The sequence below is a fragment of the Rhinolophus sinicus genome, chromosome 6, assembly GCF_057876585.1.
Source record: "Rhinolophus sinicus isolate RSI-liver-muscle chromosome 6, RSI-T2T, whole genome shotgun sequence".
Taxonomy (NCBI): domain Eukaryota; kingdom Metazoa; phylum Chordata; class Mammalia; order Chiroptera; family Rhinolophidae; genus Rhinolophus; species Rhinolophus sinicus.
Window position 1 is genome coordinate 300,294 of NC_142506.1, and position 19,119 is coordinate 319,412.

General features: G+C 60.1%; 3 protein-coding genes and 1 long non-coding RNA gene across 7 annotated transcripts; 3 read left to right on the top strand and 1 right to left on the bottom strand.

The window, feature by feature from the left end:
* The first annotated feature begins 8 nt into the window (after nucleotides 1-8).
* LOC141567841 (uncharacterized) lies at nucleotides 9-4,051 on the top strand. The gene is made up of 2 exons (XR_016021624.1): nucleotides 9-174; nucleotides 345-4,051. It is a non-coding gene; the product is annotated as an uncharacterized LOC141567841 (long non-coding RNA).
* Nucleotides 4,052-7,488: 3,437 nt separating this feature from the next.
* Nucleotides 7,489-10,205, bottom strand: SLC52A2 (solute carrier family 52 member 2). 3 transcript variants are annotated; one of them, XM_074316629.2, is made up of 5 exons: nucleotides 9,829-10,205; nucleotides 9,239-9,484; nucleotides 8,280-9,153; nucleotides 8,058-8,181; nucleotides 7,489-7,956 (listed from the first exon to the last, which is right to left on the bottom strand). In XM_074316629.2, exons 2-5 carry the CDS (start codon nucleotides 9,366-9,368, stop codon nucleotides 7,744-7,746), a joined length of 1,341 nt encoding a protein of 446 aa, XP_074172730.2. In that variant the 5' UTR covers nucleotides 9,369-9,484; nucleotides 9,829-10,205; the 3' UTR covers nucleotides 7,489-7,743. The 3 variants fall into 3 exon arrangements, with proteins under 3 accessions (XP_074172730.2, XP_074172731.2, XP_074172729.2); XM_074316630.2 differs by having other exon boundaries at nucleotides 9,850-9,988; XM_074316628.2 differs by having other exon boundaries at nucleotides 9,606-9,970.
* Nucleotides 10,131-13,222, top strand: FBXL6 (F-box and leucine rich repeat protein 6). Of its 2 annotated transcripts, XM_019717127.3 has the most exons (9): nucleotides 10,135-10,674; nucleotides 10,937-11,110; nucleotides 11,246-11,309; nucleotides 11,579-11,710; nucleotides 11,785-11,892; nucleotides 11,987-12,100; nucleotides 12,168-12,399; nucleotides 12,486-12,732; nucleotides 13,003-13,222. In XM_019717127.3, exons 1-9 carry the CDS (start codon nucleotides 10,274-10,276, stop codon nucleotides 13,151-13,153), a joined length of 1,623 nt encoding a protein of 540 aa, XP_019572686.2. In that variant the 5' UTR covers nucleotides 10,135-10,273; the 3' UTR covers nucleotides 13,154-13,222. The 2 variants fall into 2 exon arrangements, with proteins under 2 accessions (XP_088655375.1, XP_019572686.2); XM_088799249.1 differs by having other exon boundaries at nucleotides 10,131-10,674; nucleotides 12,486-13,222.
* Nucleotides 13,223-13,470: 248 nt separating this feature from the next.
* Nucleotides 13,471-15,604, top strand: CATSPERQ (catsper channel auxiliary subunit theta). Its single transcript, XM_074316907.2, has 6 exons — nucleotides 13,471-13,581; nucleotides 13,920-14,076; nucleotides 14,328-14,422; nucleotides 14,528-14,723; nucleotides 14,878-14,963; nucleotides 15,202-15,604. Exons 1-6 carry the CDS (start codon nucleotides 13,471-13,473, stop codon nucleotides 15,385-15,387), a joined length of 831 nt encoding a protein of 276 aa, XP_074173008.2. The 3' UTR covers nucleotides 15,388-15,604.
* The last annotated feature ends 3,515 nt before the right edge of the window (nucleotides 15,605-19,119 follow it).

Below are 19,119 nucleotides of genomic sequence, written 5' to 3' on the forward strand. Positions count from 1 at the left end.
GACCTGCCCGCGTCCGCGGCGGCGCAGCGCCCCCTGGCGGTCCGCCGCAGCCTAGGTTTCGGGCTAAGGGCTGCAGAGCCCGGGGCTAGAGCCGCAGCAAGGCTGCTCCGGCAGGCGGCCACCGGTCGGTCCTCCCTGCAGCTCTAGGGGGATCATCTCCTACCCCGAGGGAAGGTGAGTCTCGGAGACGTCAGCTCATTCGCAGCCCAGGAGCTGCCAGCACGGGCGGAAGCGGGGTGGCGGACGGGACCCCATGGGGAGGTCAGTGCAGCGAACTGTTTCAGGGCTCGCTTTCCTCGCTACAGAATGAGGCTGTAGCTAACCGAGCTCCTTGGTCCGTGCAGTGCGCGATGCTTCCTTGGCTCGAAGCCAGTGATACTTATTTGCACCTGCTGTGTGCTGGGCGGCCTGGAAGGCGGCTGGTCGGTAACCACGCCCTGAACCTTCAGCACAGGGAAAGCCGGGCCCACGGAGAAAGCTTCCTCCTCACAAACTGCCAGCCCGCCCGGCCCGACCCGACCCGCCACGCCTGTCGGCCCCTCCTCTGCAAGACCCTCCCAGCCCAAGCCAGTGCTCCTTTCCCCTCCGCTGGCCTGCTTCCGGCTCACACCTGCCAGGGAGCTTCTGCAAAGGCAGGGCCACCACGCACAGTGTCCCACGGCCTGCTCTGACGTGTCTTCTGCCGCAGCATGCCTCAGAATCACCTTGCACCCACCGCCTCCAGCGGAGCGAATGCCGGGCTTCATGCCCTGGCTGAATGCAGACAGCTGGCCTCAACGATTTTTTGCCCGCTTGTCAGGAGGACCGGAACTTGGTCTCTGTCTTCAACACCGGGTCCCTGGTGTCCAGGCCAAGTCCTGACACAGTGGATCTCAAGCCCCTCCCAGGGCCAGGCTTTCTGGAATGTTCTCTGTAGCACATGCTCCGGCCCCCCACCAAAGGTCTGGAAATAGTGTAGGCCGACACAGAAATGCCTTGGGGGCACCTGAGAAGTGACAACAGCAAGGTGAGCCTGAAGGATAAACGTGTGCTGCACCTGCACTCTGCTGGAAGCCTGAGCCACCATGGGGCTGGGAATGGGGAGTGCAAGGAGGGCTTTCCTGTCTGCTCTTAGAGAATAAAGTAGAGCAGCTTCCCACCCCAAGACAGACAAAGAAATGATCTGTATCTTCTTTCCACATCAGAGGACCCTAGTACTGCCCTGGGCTCCTGTCCCAGACTGTGGGGTCTCCTTCTGCATGGCAGGGCACAGGCCCCGGATTGAATGGGGGTACCTCCCCCGCCCCCGACCCCAGGTGGTGCTGTGTGGAGACGATTCCCCCAAAGTTCGACTGCTGGGCCCCAGGGGCACCAAGAAAATCTCTCCCTAAGTGACCACCACTCCTGTTCCACTCAAACCCCAGACACCGTCCACTCCAGGCCTCCCTCCTGTCTGTCTCCCATTCCCAAGCCCATCTTCCGAATCTCTCAGCACCCTGGTGTTTCCAGGCCCTTGAGCCTCCAAAACTGCTGTTAAAGAAAACAGAGAGGACGTGTGTACTAAGAAGCATGACTTTCACAGACGTAAAATGAAAATGTGTGTGGCCATTGAACAACGTGCCCCTCAAAAGGTATGTCCAAGGTGTAAGCTGGGGACCTGTGATGTGACTTGACTGGGAAACAGTGTTGTTACAGATGTAGTTAAGGGTCTCTAGCTGAGACCATCCTGGATGAGGATGGGCCCTAAATCCAATGACTGGGGTCCTCACAGAGAAAGAGAAGAAGGTCTAAGACACGGAGGAAAAGTCCATGTGAAGAACTGGAGTGATTGGCTACAAGCCAAGAGATGCCAGGGACGGCTGGCAGTGTCCAGAAGCTGGAGAGAAGCCTGGAACAGATGCTCCCTCCAAGCGTCCAGAAGGAACCTGCCCTGCCAACACTTTGAATTCAGACTTCGGGCCCCTCGCATTGTCGCAGAATAAATTTCTATCATCGTCAGGCGTCAAGTTTGTGGTAATTTGTTCCAGCAACCCTAGGAAACCAGTACAGTGTGTCAAAGGGTAATTTAAATCATTGACTAATGAGAACCAGGAAAGTAGTTATGAGTTCAAAAGAGACGTTCAAAACCACAGATTTATATGGAGTGAAGGGATGCTGAAATGAATTTTAAAACAGATGGAGATTTGCTTTTTCCACAGGAAAAACACACTTGATTCTCCAGTGGACCAAATTTATTTGCATGTCTATAAAAAGGAAGTATTTGCATTGCTGTTGGTCATCTGCAATCTCCAGACCTGTAAAATACCTCAAAGGGGGACAGGCAGGGGCCCAACAGAGTGGGAATCAGGTCCCAGAGGGTGGATGCTAAACAATGTGTGGTTTTCCACTGGAAGTACCAGTAATACATTTTGTTTACTCCAAAGTTTAAAATTTTCATCACCGTCTCCTGCCACCCTTTTGATTAAAGAAAAGATCTCAAACAGAGATCTCTCTGGGCCATAGAATGAGGCTGATCTCAGTCAGCAGGGACCAGCTATTTCCCTGGGCGCTGCAAGTGCTCACATACCAACACCTGAAGTTTGCTTTGCTGGTAGTTTTCATAAGAAACCTCAGGTTAGACTTTCAAAAGCCTATGATTTGTTATCTCAAGGTGAGAAACACAATTCCCATTTTGGGGACAAATTTCTAGGTTCCTGGGCCTGCTAGGAAGTGACCCTCCTGATGACCTGTAAGGCCCAGAATCCACAAAACCCTAAGAGCGTTTTGTAGGCATTGACTCCTTCAAGTCAGCACGAGTCCCATAAAGTAGCCGATCAGACCGGAGTAACGAGCCACGTGGGCAGGTGGCAGCTGCAAGCCTGGGACGCAGCACCAACTTCCAATATGTATCTTGGTGAAAAGGAGAACAGACTTCCTGAACCTGCGGAAATATCTAGGTTGCCATGAAAAGTAAGGACAGTGTCAATAAGAGTCTGGATGGGGATGAGTCGGTGAGAATCACCTTTATTTAAAAGGGTTACCTTTCAGGAGTCTAGAAAATTGATCTGGGTTACAGATATCGACAGTAAAACAATCGACTAGGTATTCCATCCCCAAAAAGATGTATTCTGGAAAAAGAAAGGATTGCAACACAGTGCATGCAGACATGGTGGCCACCACGACACCCACAGCTGATTGCGTCAGGCTAATGTCTCGGTCATACATTTTAGCCCAGGATGCTGGAGGAGAAAGGGGCCTCCTTCTGTACCCAGGAAACAGAACGTGAAACAGCATCCACTGTGTTCTGGCAAATGGCCACGGTAGCTTTTCCCTCACCTGTTATCATTTGTGAGCAGCCTGGCTCAGGGTGAACAGTCTGGGAACCAGGCTGGAAATACCGATTCAGCCTGGACCTGCCTGAAAGGCTTCTGAGCCACAGCAGCCGAGCTGTGTCCAGAGTCCATCTCTGAAGGGAGGAGATCTGAAGGGCCTGGTTCCGTCCCTCACTGGGGACAGTCTCTAGCTGGCACTGACTGCTGGGCCTCACGCCAAACAGAAGTGACAGACTCGGTGGGGTGGTTAACTTACTACCCAACATTTTCAAATGTTAAGAGGTCTGGTGAGCATTCAAAAAAATAATGCAGCCGACAAAGAAAATTGGTTGTTTCTGGAACACACAAAGATAATAAAACCAATTTTTTAAAAAAATTGGACAAGATCTCAAGGGCTGGGGCAACCAGTTGCTCAGTGGTCAGAGCGCGGTGCTCTTAACAAGGTTGCCGGTTCGATCCCCACTGTGAGCTGCGCCCTCCACAACTAGATTGAAACAACTACTTGACTTGGAGCCGATGGGTCCTGGAAAGACACACTTAAAGTTAAAAAAAAAAACTCAAGGGCCATGACTAAACCTGTTTTTGGAGAAGACAGTGAACATTCCATCTGATTTATAAATACGAGTAATATTTACACTCATTAAAAATTATGTAAATTTTTATTGGAAAAAATGATGACATATATAACCCTGAGACGTTATATACATCAAATGCTAAGAATATAAGCAAAAACACCAATAAAGCAACTTATTGAGTCTACAGCCGACACTAGACATCTGTATTTTTATAAAACTTCATGTGAGGCTGATACACGACCGGGTTCCAAACAGGCGGGACAGAACTGTGCGTCCAAAGGTCTGCTGTTCTACATGCTCCAAGAACGGGACAAGAGGGTTTCACGGTCCCCTCAGCTGTGACAGATGGCACCCAACTTGCCTTTGCTCAAACAAGCAAGGAATCATGGGCCTGCATAACTTGGAGCAGGCTTCAGGCACAGCTGGATCCAGGCAATCCAGGATGGTGTCAGCTCTGCCTTGCTCCACCTCTCACTCTGCTCGCCTCTGGGGCACCTTCATTCTCACCTGAGCTCCCTGAGTATTTGGGATGACTGACAGCCCCAAGACAGAGCTCATGGTGGGCCCTGACTTGCTCCAATTCAACCACCATCAGCGGGAGAATGGGCATTGTTACGGAGAATTTCCTGAGGCTGAGAGACCAAAGAGGCTGACAACTGCATGGACAGTTTGTTAAGAGAACTTCCACACGAGGGGCATCTTGGGCAGCAACACAGACCTGGGGCCCTCCGCACCATGTGGCAGGTGTTCAAGGGCTATACAGGGCAGGAACAGGTGGGTGGGGCACGGGGGCGTGACCTGCCCCACATAAGGGGAAAGCTGGACCGTCCCCGGAACCAGCACAGGGGCACCACAGGGGTGAGGTCGCTCAGTCTCTGAGGGGGGTTTAGTCATGGAACACTCCTCTGCAGGCAACATGACTGGATCAGCTAAGTGGGGGGCAGGGGATTCTGCCATAAACACCCCACCAGAACCCCAGTGGCCTCAGAGACCCTGGAGGTTCACTGGGGAGAATGAGGCCAGTGTTTGGAGGGGGAGCCCAAGTGACCCCACAGCCACGGGAAGCAGGCTTGCTGGGGTGGGGGCCTGGCCAGCGGCAGATTCTGGAATTGCTGACCTGTGCCCATTCCCTGGCAAGGGGCCCAGCCACTCCCACGCTCCCATTTTCTAGAGCCAGGAAAGCTAGGAGGTCCCTTTGAGTCCCATGGAGAAGGAGTCCCTTAAAGGACCATCGTCCCGTGTCCCCCAAGTCAGGCAGTGGGGGCTCTGGGCAGATGCGAATGAGGGGACAGGACCATTCTCTCACCGAGGTGCTATCACATCTACAGCCACCGGAACACACACCTGCCCAAGGCCTCCGTAGGCTGAGAAGTACAGGACTGAAGGAAGGTGAAGGCCTTACCTTTAGTCCTCTGGCCCTATCCCGGCACTCACTGGCTATCTCAGGTGAAATGGCCACACCTGGGAAAGGAGGCTGCCTGTGGCCGTGCCCCGGCTGGCCCTTCTCTCGTCCTGAGGAACTGAGGGGCCTGCTTCTAGTCATGGGATGTGCAACTGTGGCCCTTGTGGCTCAGGCTTTGCTGTCATCCAGGGGGCTGCCCTCTGAGGACAACGTGGCGCCTTACGTCCTGCCTTGGCCACGGTCTCCCTCTGGGGTCTCCTGCAAGTTCCCCAGCCCCTGGCCTGAGAGGCCCTTTGGGCAGGGCTGAGCCTCACGGCGGCTGCCACCTGCTGTCCAGTGGGAAGTGCACATGCCCTCATGGGTACTGGGGGCAGGACCCAGCTCTGAGGGGTTGGCGTGGTGGCTGTCCCACCTTCCTGGCCACTGGCCTGTCCTGGGCAGCCATGAGTGGGAAGGGTGTGCCGGGCGGCATCTTCCTCCCCTTGTTATTTGGCCCCTGCCCTGTTTCCTATGGGGCACTTACAGGAAGGCCCTGGAGACTTCAAAGGGCAGTGGCTTCCCCAAGCTACCCACCCCCACCCCTGGCCCCCCGCTCAGGGCCACATACCCCCTCCATGCATGTCCCACAAGGCCTTGCCTCTGGGGCCCTTGGGCCTGGCACACCTGGCAAACACACACATGGACAGCAAAGGCTCCGTAAGTACCTTTGATCACTGCCGGATGGGAGGGACAGTAGGAAGGAACCAGGAGAGCCCCACCAGCTCTAGCCCCAGGGCGGGCAGGGGATGGGTGCTGATGGACGAGGACAGTCAGAGTGTGGAGGGCGCACCAAAGCCCACGGCCATGCCACCCACCCCACCCCTTTGACCTCTTCCCTCTGAATCTCCACCCACCACCACCACTAAAGGTGGCTTCTGCAGCCCCCAACCCTGGGAGGCTAAGGCCTGGCAGGCAGCCTCCTGCCCTCAGGGCTGGGCTGTGTCTGAGCCGCTGGGGGCCGTCCCCACCAAGGGCTTCATGGAACCCCAGAACAGAGGCTCCAATGGTCAGGGCCTGCGGGTCCTTCCCTCCCACCGGGGACTCGCTCGTGCTCAGCTGGTCCTGCCAAAGCAGGGAGGACGAAGGGGAGGCAGGGGGAGAGAGACAAGGCCCAGAGGCCCAGGCGCAGGCCAAGGCAAGGACCAGTGGCACCTGGGCACTGGAGACCATGAGAGGAGCTGGGGCGACAGGCAGAAGGGCCGCTGCTCTAGCACCCACACTCCCCGCTCCTTGTGGCTGCAGGGCTCCCCTGCAGAAGCGGGGCCCTTTGTCTAAGAATGGGGTCTTGAGGCCAGGCCAGCCACACTGGATCACAGCCCGGGTTCCTGGCTCCCCCGGCGGGGAATCCCCACCCCACTGCAGCCTCCATTCCTCCTGCCTGGCTCTGGTCCTCACTCCGCTTCCCTGTAGCCCTTGTTGTGGGAGAACCCCCGGGTCCGTCCAGCAAAGGCCCAGGCTGGTGCTGAGGCCCCACTCCCCACAGACACCAACAAGCAAGGACCCAGCTGCAGTCCCAGGGCGGGCCCAGCCGTGCAGGTAGAAGGCAGCTGCTGCCACGTCTGCCTCAACAAAGGGTTTGGGGCCTTTGCAGCATTGACTATGGAAGGAGCCAGAAACTGGATGCTGGTGGCTCAGGGGAACGGACAGTGCTCTTGAGCCTAAGTGTCCTAAGATTGGCTGGAACCTTATACCACACCCTCACTCAGTGAGCCCCTTCTGAGCCCGGGCCTTGCAACAAACCCCTGGTGTAAATCCCCTGGCAGGATTGCTCTCCCCTCGCCCCCAGAGCAGTGGGCAGGCGGGCCATAGCCAGGTCACAAAGCCTATCCTGCCAGACCCTCATGCCCGGCTAGCTCAGCCCACCGCATGGTTTGAGACGCTTGTGGAGCAGTGATCTAGCTGGGAAGATGCCAGGTGGGCTGGCATTGGGTGGGTACCACATTCCCCTGACCACTGAAGCCTGTGTAGGTCCTCGGCCCAGGCTCCCGGCCCTGGAAGCTGGCCTTTGGGCTGGTCTCAGGGGGCGGGGTGAGGGGGGAGCAATCCTGGGCTCAGAGGGCACAGCCCCAGGTCCCAGAAGAGCAGCTTGGAGGTGGTGGTTCCTGAACAGCCAGGCCAACACTGTGCCTTAGGGGAAGCCTGTCCTCACAGGAAAAGTGCTCTAGGGATCAACAGCTTGAACTCGCGGAACAAAAATGCTTTACTATGCAAATCCCACGCAGGTGCCAGGGCCACAGTCCCAGCCCCAGCCGGGCCAGGACTCCGGACCTGCTCTGTGGTCCCCACCTGGTGGAAGTGCCAGGGCATCCTGTGGAGTGTGCAGGTGTGCACGAGCGTGCCCCGTGTGGGGTGGGCCTCCGGGGCTGTGGGCAGTCAGGCACTGTGACGGCCCCACCTGAGATGGGTGGGGCAGAGTGAGGTCCCCACCTGCCCGGATTTATGGTCCACATGGGTCCACACAGTCCTTCCCACTGCGGAACACGTGGTAGATGCTGGTGGGCGGAAACATGGCGACAGCACCAAGCAGGGAGCCCACCTGGATGGCCACACCAGCTGCCAGCAGTGCCGGCTGACCCCCGCCATGCAGCAGGGAACTGGCGGCCACCTTCACGTATGAGAACAGCCCCAGACACAGCACCCACGACAGCACCTGGGAGGGCACACAGCAGCCGGCTGAGTTTGACACGCCCCGCTCTATGGCAAACCTCCCCTCTGCTGCCCTCTTTGCCTCAGTGTCCCCAGTGTACTTACCACAAGGATCGTCCCTGCAGTGGTGCCCACTAGGGGTGGGCAGGGGCTCAGGACTGCCAGCGCCATCAGGTAGGCCCCAAAGAGCACGCCCAGCAAAGAGAGACCGCCCAGCCCGGCCAGGGACCTGCCAAGGGTAAGCAGAAACTCAGGGCTGGCTGTGCCAGGACTGGGCCCCGCCCTCCCTGAGGTCCAACCCCGAGTGGCTTAAGGCCCCTTGTGCACCTGCACAGCACGCCCATGGCCAGGAAGCAGGCGAGGGGGTTTGCAGCGCTGCCCAGCACCACGGCCAGGTGGTAGGCCAGGCGGCCGTAAGGCAGGCAGGAGAAGCTCTGAATGGCAGGCAGCACGCCGTTGGTCAGTGCGTTGGTGACAGCCAGCAGGCCCAGCAGGCAGGCACTGCGGACAGGGAGCAGCCGCGGGGGTTCAGGGTCCAGGTTGGGCATGGTGCCCGCCGTCTGGACCCCGGGCTCCTGAAGTGGCAAGGCCGCCTCGCCTTCCTCCTCCTCCACTCCTGGGGCTCCCACCCGCAGGCCAGGCCTCGGGCCCCATGTGGGCACGGACGGTGGTGATGGCAACAGCAGCAGGAGACCCTGGAAGGCAGCAGCCGAAGTGACCAGAAGGGCGGTGAGTGCCCAGAAGAAGGTGCTGGCAGGAAAACGCTCTGGGAAGTTGTGGGGGGGCCCTGGGGTGCCGTTGGTGGGGACTGGCGCACACTCAAGGCGGCCCACGCCCTGCACGAGGGCCAGCATGCAGGGCAACAGGGCACTGAGGCCCTGACCCAGAAAGAAAGATCGCAAGAAGGCAGGCGGCAGGTGGCTCAGGAAGGGCAGGAAAGTGACATTAGAGGCACAGCAGGCCAGAGCCAGCACCAAGGCCAGCGTCAGGAAGGCCACGGAGTGGTGCTGCCCTGCCACTGTTGCCACCCGGTGCCACAGCAGGGCCAGCAGGGCTGCGCCCAGCACACTCAGTGCCTGCACGACCTGGATGGGGATGCGCTCGCCCTTGCCCGGGGCCAGCCGTCTCCACAGGGCCACCAGCAGCAGACCCAGGTTGCCCAGTGCCACAAGCACAGACAGGTATGAGGGGAGGCTCCAACCTGCAGGGAAGGGAGGAGGCCATCAGGCAGGATGCTAAGGGACAAAGCCGCAGCGGCCCACCTTCCAGGGCACATTCCCACTCACCCTCGGGAAGGTCTTTTACCACCACAGGCAGCTCCACCCAGATCCCGTTGACGGCAGCCCAGGAGCCCATGCCGAAGAGGGCGACCAGCAGGTGGGTCAGCACCACACGGCCCAGCGGGGCTGCGGCCATTCAGCCAAGGCTGGACCCTCCAGGACAGGGCAAAGGTCACAGCCAAGCCCTTCTTTCCCCACCTAGGTCCAAAGAAGGTGCTTCGTCTCTTCTGGAAACTGAAGACCCTTGGTAGCCTGAAGGAAACAGACGCGCATACGGGACCACAACCAAGAGACCCGAATCAGAAGAGGGTAGGCCGCCAAGACCAAGGAAAGTGGAGAGTGCCCGGGGTGGGGGGGAGGGACCAAAGCATACCAAGTAGCACCTGCCGCCGGTGTCGGGACCAGGACACCGCAAGGCGGTCAGGAAGAGAAGCAGGAAGCCGGGCCCAAGGCGCCACGGCCGGCCCCAGGGGAGAATGATGAAAGACGGAGCTGACTTCGGGTCCGAGTTGTCGAGACCACCACCACCCTCACCCCAAAACGAACACGGGGACAAGGACCCCGGGACAGGGGCACCTCTCAGGAGCCATGCGTACCGTTGCGGCTTCGAAGCCCACCTGGGGAGTCCAGGGTTTCTGCGAGACCCAGGACGGCCAAAGCGGACTGGGGATCCTGAAGGGGTGTGGCCGCGGCGGGCACCACCCTCGTTGCGTCAGGTGGGCGGCCGAGAGCTGTTCAGGGCGCCGGGGTCCCCGCGCCTCCGGGTCCAGCTCCCGCGCGCTCCCTGACCCGGCGGCCAGCTGTCCCGCCACACTGTGATGGCGCTGCCTCCAGCCCAGGGTCTCGGCCTCAACCCAGAGCCGGTGGGACCCGGAATGTGGCTGAACCACAGCAAGGACTCCCAACTCACCGCCGGGCACTGGGGAGAACCCAGGGCTGACCCGCCCCCGCGTGGCCCGCAGCCGGAAATCCCGCCCCTTCCGCCACCGCACCCGCCCCTTCCGCTCCTCTGGGGCGGGCCCTGGAGCGCGGCGGTTGGCTATGGCTCCTGGTGTGGCCCGGCGGGCCCGGCGCCGAGTCCGGGGCGCGCCGCCTGCCGGGTCGCGGGGCCGCTCAGCCGAGGACTGGTGGTGGGATCGGCTGGCGCCGAGCGGCTCCGGGTACCACCTGCTGCAGTCGGACAGCATGCTGTTGGTGCTGCCCGGCCCGGGGCCCGCCCGCGCCCGCGCGCACAGGCGCGTCGCTCGCCGCTCTCAGCGGCTGCCGCCCCTAGGGGCCCGCGCGGCGGCGGCCAAGGCCAGGCCCAGACCCGCGCCCGCACCCGTACCCGCGCCGCCGCAGGCACCCGACCCGGGCTGGGGCGACCGCATTCCATTGGAAATCCTGCTGCAGATTTTCGGGCTGCTGGTGGCGGTCGATGGACCCATGCCCTTCCTCGGCAGGTACCCCTGGCCACTGGGTGCAGCGGCATAGCTCAAGCTGACCGGTTGCCACCGCGCAGGTGGCAGAGGCGGGGGCAGAGAAGGAAAGTGAGCGCGCACGCACGCGTGTCAGAGAGCGCAGTCTCTCACGGGGTCCAGTTGGAGCCCCAGGGGCCTCACTTTGACCTGAGGGGTTCGCTTTGTTGTTGTAAGAGTTGCGGCCTCCGGTAGGGGGGGCATCGGTCACAAACGGCCCGGCTCCTCAGCAGAGATTTTCTTCCAGGGCTGCACGCGTGTGCCGCCGCTGGCACGAGGCCGCTTCCCAGCCAGCTCTCTGGCACACCGTGACCCTGTCGCCCCCACTGGCTGGCCGGCCCACCAAAGGCGGGGCCAAAGCTGGCGGGGCCAAGGCCGAAGAGAAGCTCCTTGCCTCCCTGGAATGCCTGATGCCCAGCCGGTGAGGAGCGCCCTTTTTTCCTGACCCCCTCACTCCACCTGCGTTGTGTGGAAAGCCCCAGGCACCTTCCTGTGTCCCTACACCAAGGTGATGGGTGGGGAGGACACTGCATCTCTGCCTCTGCTGTCCGCCCAGGTTCTCACAGCTCCAGAAGCTGACCCTCATCCACTGGAAGTCCCAGGTACACTCCGTGTTGAAGGTGAGAGCTCCAGGCTGCCCTGCACGCCAGCTGTGATAGTGAGGGGTTGCCCAGTACTTCCACGGAGTGGGTCAGGCACCAGGGGACCCAACGCTGTCCGATGAGGATACCCGCCTGGTTCTCCTTTTTTGTTGTCTCCTCCAACAGGGAGGTAGAAAGGAGGTCATAGCTGAGGAAGTAGAGTGGAGTAAAGTGGCACCAGCCACTGGTTTCTTTCGCTTGTGGACAGCCTGCCCTCCCCCAATCCGCTGGCCCTGTGTCTTCTACAGCTGGTTAGCGAGTCCTGTCCTCGGCTCACCTTCCTCAAGCTTTCCGATTGCCACGGTGTGACCCCTGACACTCTGATCATGCTAGCCAGAGCCTGCCCCCAGCTCCACAGCCTGGACATACAGCACTCCATGGTGAGCCCGTTGTCCCCAGGGGCCCCGAAGCAGCCTGGGCCAAGGTGACAGATATTCCTGTGCTGGGTCCCCAGGTGGAATCCACAGCCATGGTGAGCTTCTTGGAGGAGGTGGGGCCGCGAATGCGCAAGCTGTGGCTGACCTACAACTCCCAGACAACAGCCATCTTGGGTGCACTGCTGGTAGGTTGGTGACAGGCAGAAGCAGAGTGGGTGCTGAGCCAGGGACTGCCAGGCACTGAGCCCATGTCCACCCCTCTCCCCCCACCCCCTGCAGGGCAGCTGCTGCCCCCAGCTGCAAGTCTTGGAGGTTAGCTCAGGCATCAACCCCAACAACACCCCCCTCCAGCTGCCTGTGGAGGCCCTGCAGAAAGGATGTCCCCAGCTGCAGGTACCTGCCGCCCCGCCTCTCCCACCTGTCGCACCCTCCCCACCTGCAGCCTGGGCCTTGCTCCCAGGTGCTGCGGCTGCTGAACCTGATGTGGCTGCCCAAACCTTCCGGACGCGTGGGGACTCCTGGCCCAGGCTTCCCCAACCTTGAGGAGCTCTGCCTCGCTGGCCCCACCTGCAGCTTCGTGAGTGATGAGGCCCTGGGCCGCCTGCTCCGCGGCTCCCCTAACCTGCGCCTGCTGGATCTTCGTGGCTGTGCCCGAATCACACCTGCTGGCCTGTGTGACCTGCCGTGTCAGGGTCAGCTCTCCCTGGGGGTGGCTGGGCAGGTGCGATGTGGGGACCCTTGCCCACCCGCAGCTCATGCCCACCCCTCTCACCTCCAGAGCTGCAGCAGCTCCATCTGGGCCTGTATGGCATGTCGGACCGGCTGACCCTAGCCAAGGAGGGCAGCCCCCTGTTGACCCACAAGTGGTGCCACACTCTGCGGGAACTGGACTTGAGTGGCCAGGGCTTCAGTGAGAAGGACCTGGAGCAGGCCCTAGCTGTGTTCTCAGGCGCCCCTGGCCACTCACATGCGTCCCTGTGCTCCCTCAACCTCAGGGGTACCCGGGTCACACCCAGCACTGTCAGGTCAGCACCCCTCCCTCAGTCCCTTGGAGCCAGTGAGCTTTGCCCCCCCATCCTGCCTCCTTGCCAGTTCCAGGGGTCCAAAAGGGGAGCTCATACTGGCCAAGCCCCTGCTTGGGGTCGGCCTTGGGAACACCGAGGGTATTGGAATTGGGCCTCGGTGGCTTGGGTGGCAGAGTCAGTTGCAGTCCCTATCCTGGCCCAGCCCTGCTGGGGCCTGGGCCTTCTGGGAGCCTGTGGCTCAGCCCCCCCATGCCTGCCGTGCCCCCACAGCTCTGTGATCAGCAGCTGCCCAGGTCTGCTGTATCTCAACCTGGAGTCCTGCCGCTGCCTTCCCAGGGGCCTGAAGCGTGCCTACCGGGGCCCAGAGGAAGTCCGGTGGTGCCTGGAACAGCTGCTCACCAGCCCCCCCTCTCCCAGCTAGGGAGCCCACCCCACACCTTTCCCGTTTTGGATGTTGGAATGCTTTGTTACAATAAAAAGTTTTTAAGAACTCTGTGGTCCTTGGGGTTGGGGTGAGGGCACAAGGCTTATACCTGAGGGAACCACTCTGGGCTACAACTGGCCTGGAGCCTGTGTTGTTTGTAGGGTAGTCCCCCAAGGCCCCTGATTCTGCCTGTGGCTGTTGCACCTTGCCTGTTCACTGCTGGGCTGCAATCTTGGACTGAGTGCCCGTGTGCCCCATCCTTGGGGATACTGAGGCATGCTGTCTGGTGGTTTGGGAGGCTCTGGTCTGGGCAGATGTGGTGGGGAGACGGGAAGGCCCAGCTCAGCCACAGGGTTTGGTGTGGGGGACCTGCCTACAGATTTCAATCCAGCTTAGGCCTGGATATCCCGCCACCCCACCTTCAGGTAAGGACCCCAACCAGGCTGTACAAGGGGCCTCAGGTGGGTGGGGTGGGGACTAGCAGGGAAGTGCACGCCCACTTCAGGGGCCTGACCAGGGGACTCTTCAGAGAAGGGGTGGTCAATAGTACAGCCTCTTCTAGAATCCTCCACCCAGAGCTTCTAGAACTCAGACGCAGCTCAGCCTGGAATGCCACCTGGTGTCCGTTTGCCTGTTGCCTGAGAGCTCCAGCTCCTTCCTGGACCGCAGCCCTGGAGACTTTCTCCTCCCAGGTAGGAGTGCGACTGTGGGCAGTGGGTCACGGAAGGTGAGGCGCCCAGCTGACCCCCTGTGCCTGACCCAGGCCCAGGCCCCCAAGGGCTGGATCAGTGGTCCGCCCACGACTTCCCAAGGCAAGCTCTTCCAGCTCTGGGCCCTAGGACTCTTTTGCACAGAGCGCCACCTGGCCAAGCGCCTCAAGAACAACAGCTTCTATCCGTTCACACAGCAGCAGCCCAACGGTGCGCACGGCGGGCGGCGGGGCCGGCAACCTGAACCGGGAGGGGCGGGAGAACCGAACCTAGCAAGCAGCATGCAGGGGCGGGGCCTGGGTCTGAACGGGGCGGGGGCGGGGCCAGCTGGTGTCTGGTGCGGTGGGGCCCGGCAGAAACTGCAGGCAGGACGCTGACTGCGCTTGGAGCCCTGGCACTGCCACACCTGGCCGCGAGCAAGGGCTGGCTATCCTCATGCGGGCCCGCCGCGCCGCCCCCAGTCTTCGTGCTCGAGTACTACCTGGACACGCTGTGGAAGGGGATGCTGCTCTTCGTCGTCTGCCTCTTCCTTGTCAGCTTCGGTATCGTGAGCCAGGTCTGAGCTCCTAGGCTGTCCCCCACGGTCTACCTCCCCTGGAGGCCCGACCCACCGTCGGCGCCCCGCCCCAGCCCACTCAGAAGATCTCCGCGGCGCCCGCAGGTGCAGAAGCAGGAGACGTGGGGCTTCCCGGCGTACGGTGTGGGCGTGGGCCTGTGGATCATGATCTCGTCGCTGCCGCGGCGCCGCCTGGTGCTGGACCACACATGCGGCATGTACCACTTCTCCATCCAGGGCCGCACCGTGTATCAGGGCCCCATGCACCTGGTCTACGTGCGCCTGGCGCGCAGCTCGGACGGTGACGCACGGGGCGGCAGCGGTGGGCGGGGGAGGGTGTGCAAGGGAAGGGGACGCTGCTTGGGAGCCGGGAGGGGCGGGCAAGCCGGCCTGCTGCCCCTCCCCCGAACCCCGCCCCCTGAAACCCCGGGGCTGAGGCGCGTGCCCCTCGCCAGCCTACGGAAGGTGCTTCTTCCAGCTGGTTCTGTGCGGCTACAAGTTGGAGCCTCTGGTGCTGGTGCACCTGTCAGAGCGCTACGAGGTGGGTTCCGCTCTGCGCCCCCCAGGCCCAGACGCTCCTCTCCCCATCTCAGTTCAACATGACTGAGCACTGCTTACGGTCTTAGGGTTTCACAGGCAGAGGGTGAATACGACGTGGGCCGCCGCCTGGCCTTTGCGCTGGAGCGGCGGGAGGGCTGACGGGAAGGGCTGGCCAGGGGTGCAGCGGCGGCGGGGCATCTGCTGTCCGGACGGGAGCTCACTGCTGCCCGCGCCCACAGCAAATGGAATTTCTGGGCCGTCACATCGCCCGGAAGCTCAACATTAACTACTTCGACTGCCTAGACACGTCCTACCGGCACGTGGTCCGCCACTGGCCGCTGGGGGCCGCCTTGAGCCCAGGAGTTTTGCTATGCAAGACAAAAGCCTACGACAAGCCAAGCTCTCAGTCTGACCTAGACGTGTGAAGCTGCGGCCGGCAACCCACCCCTTCCCTCACCCCCAGGACGCATTCTCCCTCACCTCCAGCCAGCCACCCACCTCGACCCGCCCCTGGATGTCCTCTCAGTAAAGCTGCCTCTTGCTTCCAGCAGTGGTTTTTCTGCAGGGGTGGGGGCGAGTTCCAGCTCCAGGGCCTTCCTGGAGTGCACACCTCTCAAGGCCTGGGAAGGCCGTCTGAGAGCCACGCCCCACACCCCCAGCCGGGGTTGGAAGGTGAGCGTAGCATTGGGAGCTAGGGTGAGGAGCTCCAGGGCGCTGGGAGGTAGGACCCGTCACGGGACAGGCCTAGAACACACTGCCCCTTTCAGCCTGCAGCAAACAACTGGTCCCACCTGGCCTCAGAAGAGCCAACCAAGGAGTGGGATCCAGGATTCAGACCCTGATTGGTCCAGTCTGGCTCAAGTGCCTGTCTCTAGTCCAATCAGCAGTGGGATAGGGCACACCCACCCTGTGCCTGGAGGTAAGACACTTCCAAAGGTGCTGCTGCAGAGTCCCAGGCCAGGCTGGAGGCGTGCTGGGGGGTAAACCCATGCGGTCCCTGGAGCTTGTTCCCAGGTGCCTGCTAGAACCCCTTGTCTGGTGGGTATTCCTGCCTTCTGGGTGCTTGGAGCTGCTGTGGGAGCAGACAAGGCAGTGGGCTATTGGGACCTAGGAGTGGCACCTGGCCCTGTCCACCTGGGTCTGCTAGTCAGAGAGGGCCATGCTGGTGACCCAGGTCTTAGTGCATTGTGGCAGCTGAGTGTCCCTGGAACCAGGATCAGCCGCATAATTTGCAGGGCCCCATGCAAAGTGAAAATGCAGGGCCCCTTGCTAAAAACTATTAAGGATTCCCATGAGGCCAAGTGTGGGCCCTTCTGAGCTTGGGGCCCTGTGCGACTGCCCCGGTCACGTGCCCACAGAACTGCCCTGCCTGGAGCCACAGCTCAGAGTCACTCACTGGGGGCCTCCTAATCCCAAGGCTGGCCATACCCAGTGGGCCCGGCAGCACCCGTGCCTGTCTTTGGGGCAGGGTCCAAGGGCTGCTGCAACTGCTTTAGGCAATCCCAGGGAGCTGGTCATTGATGACACAAGTGCAGGGACCTCCTGCTCCTCAGAGGATGGGGCTCAAGTTGTCCCCAGAATGGCAGTGCCCAGCTTTTACCCGGGGGGGTGGGTTTGGGAGGGTGGGAAAAACCCAGCAGTAAAGGGGTTGGGACAGGTTGGGGGACTGTGGGGATGGGAGGGGAGGAGTGTGGGGTGAGGGCCAGGGGTTGGGCTGGCTGGGTGAGTGCCATGGGGCTGAGCCAGACCCAGGACACCCAGGCTGCCTGTCAGCTTTGGACAGGGGTTAGAAGGGCATGCCAACCCCTGCGGCTCAAGGAGGCTGCTCAAATGGGTCAGCAAGGCTTCAGGTTGGGGACTGCCGTCCTGGAGCTGGTGATCTCTGGGGACACGGGCTAAAGAGCTAACTTCTGTGCTTCCAGGAGGGTGGGGTCCCTCTAGTAAGGGATCAGGCAAGGTCTTTCTAAGGAGGCAGCATTTGGGCTGATATGAAGAGCTGTGGGGCTTATGGCGCTCTGGGCAGAGGGGACAAGAAGTGTCAAGGGCAGGACTAAAGGGGACACGCTCAGGAAGCAGCAAGGAGAATGGCTGGCCAGGAAGGATAGGATGGGAAGGCAGGAGCCTGTAGCTCTTCACAACGGGAGACCACTGGGGAGTTGTGAGCAGAGATGCACTGGGATTGGGGAGGGATATCAGAGGAACCGGGCAGGGAGAGAGGGGCAGCTGGGACTTGGGTGGGTGCAGAGAGGACAGCCCCTGAGGGGCGGGTCTGAGCTACATTTTGAGGCCACAGCAGACTGGAGTTGCTGGCAGGCTGGATACAGGAGGAAAGGAGAGCAATTCAGAGTGGGTTCAGGGTTTCTGGCCTGGGCATTGGGGCCGGAGGTCATAGGAACAGAGACTAGGAACAGGAGTTCTTAGTGAAGGAATGTAAAGGACCAGGAAGTATGATTTCCCATTTTTCTTGAGCAAAGTTTTGGTGCCTGGGTGTAGGTGTGCAGTAGGCAGACAGCTTGGTCTAAGCCAGGACAATATAAGAATGTGTGCTGGGGGAGCGGGTGGTGATAATTGTGGAGTGTGGAACCCGAGCCGGGAAGGCGCAGAGCGGGACAGGCACCCACGGGTGCAGGACGAGGAGCTCCAGTTCTCCGTTGTGACGTATGTAGCCAGCCTGAATGTCAGGGCTTGAAACAGCAGCGATTTCCTCATTATCACGATGTTGTGGGCTGGCCAGACTCAGTTGGGTGGCTCCACTCCATGTGTGGAGCTGGGGCTGCTCGTGGGGCTGTCAGCTGGGAGCTCAGCTGTGACCAGTATGTCCAAGTCGACCCCCACCCTCCAGGGCCTCTCTAAGTGGTGTGTCTCGTTCAGCAGATTATGTTGCTGCTAGTTTCTGAGAGAGACTGTTGCGGGAACACAAGCCCCCAGGGACCGCCGTCCCATTAAGCCTCTGCCGGCATCACTCACACAGATATCCCAGTGGACAAGCAAGTCAGCTGGCCAAGCCCAGTGCCACTGTGGAAGGGTACACCGAAGGGCTGACCACCAATAGACGCTGTCCACCACAGTGCACCGTCCGGCCCCTCCCAAGACCGCAGTGTCTCGTTTCATCACAGCACTTAGCTCAGGCCTCAAACCCAGGTCCTTTGTCCGAGTCAGGTCCAGGTGCAGACAGGGTTTCTCAGGTGTCCTTCCTTGGGTGAGCCAGCTGTGGGGGTCCTCAGTGCACGTTCACTTTCCCTCCACACATGCACATGAGTGGGGCGGGGACAGAAAATCTTCAGCAGGAAAAGGACAAATGGTAGCTTTGCAGTAGAAAAACCTGACAGACAGCACCTTAACTGAGTGACCAAGGTCAGCATCACAGTGGTAAGTCACACGGACTTACGTACCCTCTGCTGTGATGCAATGAGGCCACCCCACCTCTCCAAACCCAGAGCCCTGGCTTATCACAGGAGAACGTCAGATAAACCACAACTGAGGGACATTCTACAGAATTGACCAGCACTCCTCAGAACTGTCAAGGTCATGGAAAAGAAGGAAAGACTGAGAAATGGTCACAGACCACAAGAGAGTAAGGAGACATGACGACTTAATGCTCTGTGGGGTGCCAGTCATCACGGGTGGACATAGCTCACCCTTCCGTCCTCCCTCCACGGCTCTGTGCTGTCTGCTTATAAGCTTTACTTCTATACATGTTGCAAACCCCACGTACATTGTTGTTTCTTAATCAGTTGATTAGCTTTTAAATAATAAGAAACAAAGTCTTTATATGTACCCACTTATAGTTACAATGTCCATACTTTTCTTTTCGTTCCTTTGTGGAGATCCAGATTTTCATGCCCTAGGACGTCCTTTAGGATTTCTTGGAGCTGGTGATGAACTCTCCCAGCTTTTGTATGTCTGAAACGTCCATTCGACCTGCGTTTTTGAAAGGCATTTTCACAGGGCATAGGGTTCTCGGTGATGTTTTGCTTTCAGCACTTGGAAGACACTGCCCCTTGGTTGCTCACTCATTTTATTCCCATGAGAAACCTGTCCTCGTCCTTATCTTTGCTCCTTTGTACACAGAATGTGCTGTTTTCCCCTTCCCTCTGGCGCTTTTCATATAACCCTTTATCACCGGATTAGGATGTGCCGCGGTGTGGCTCTCTTCC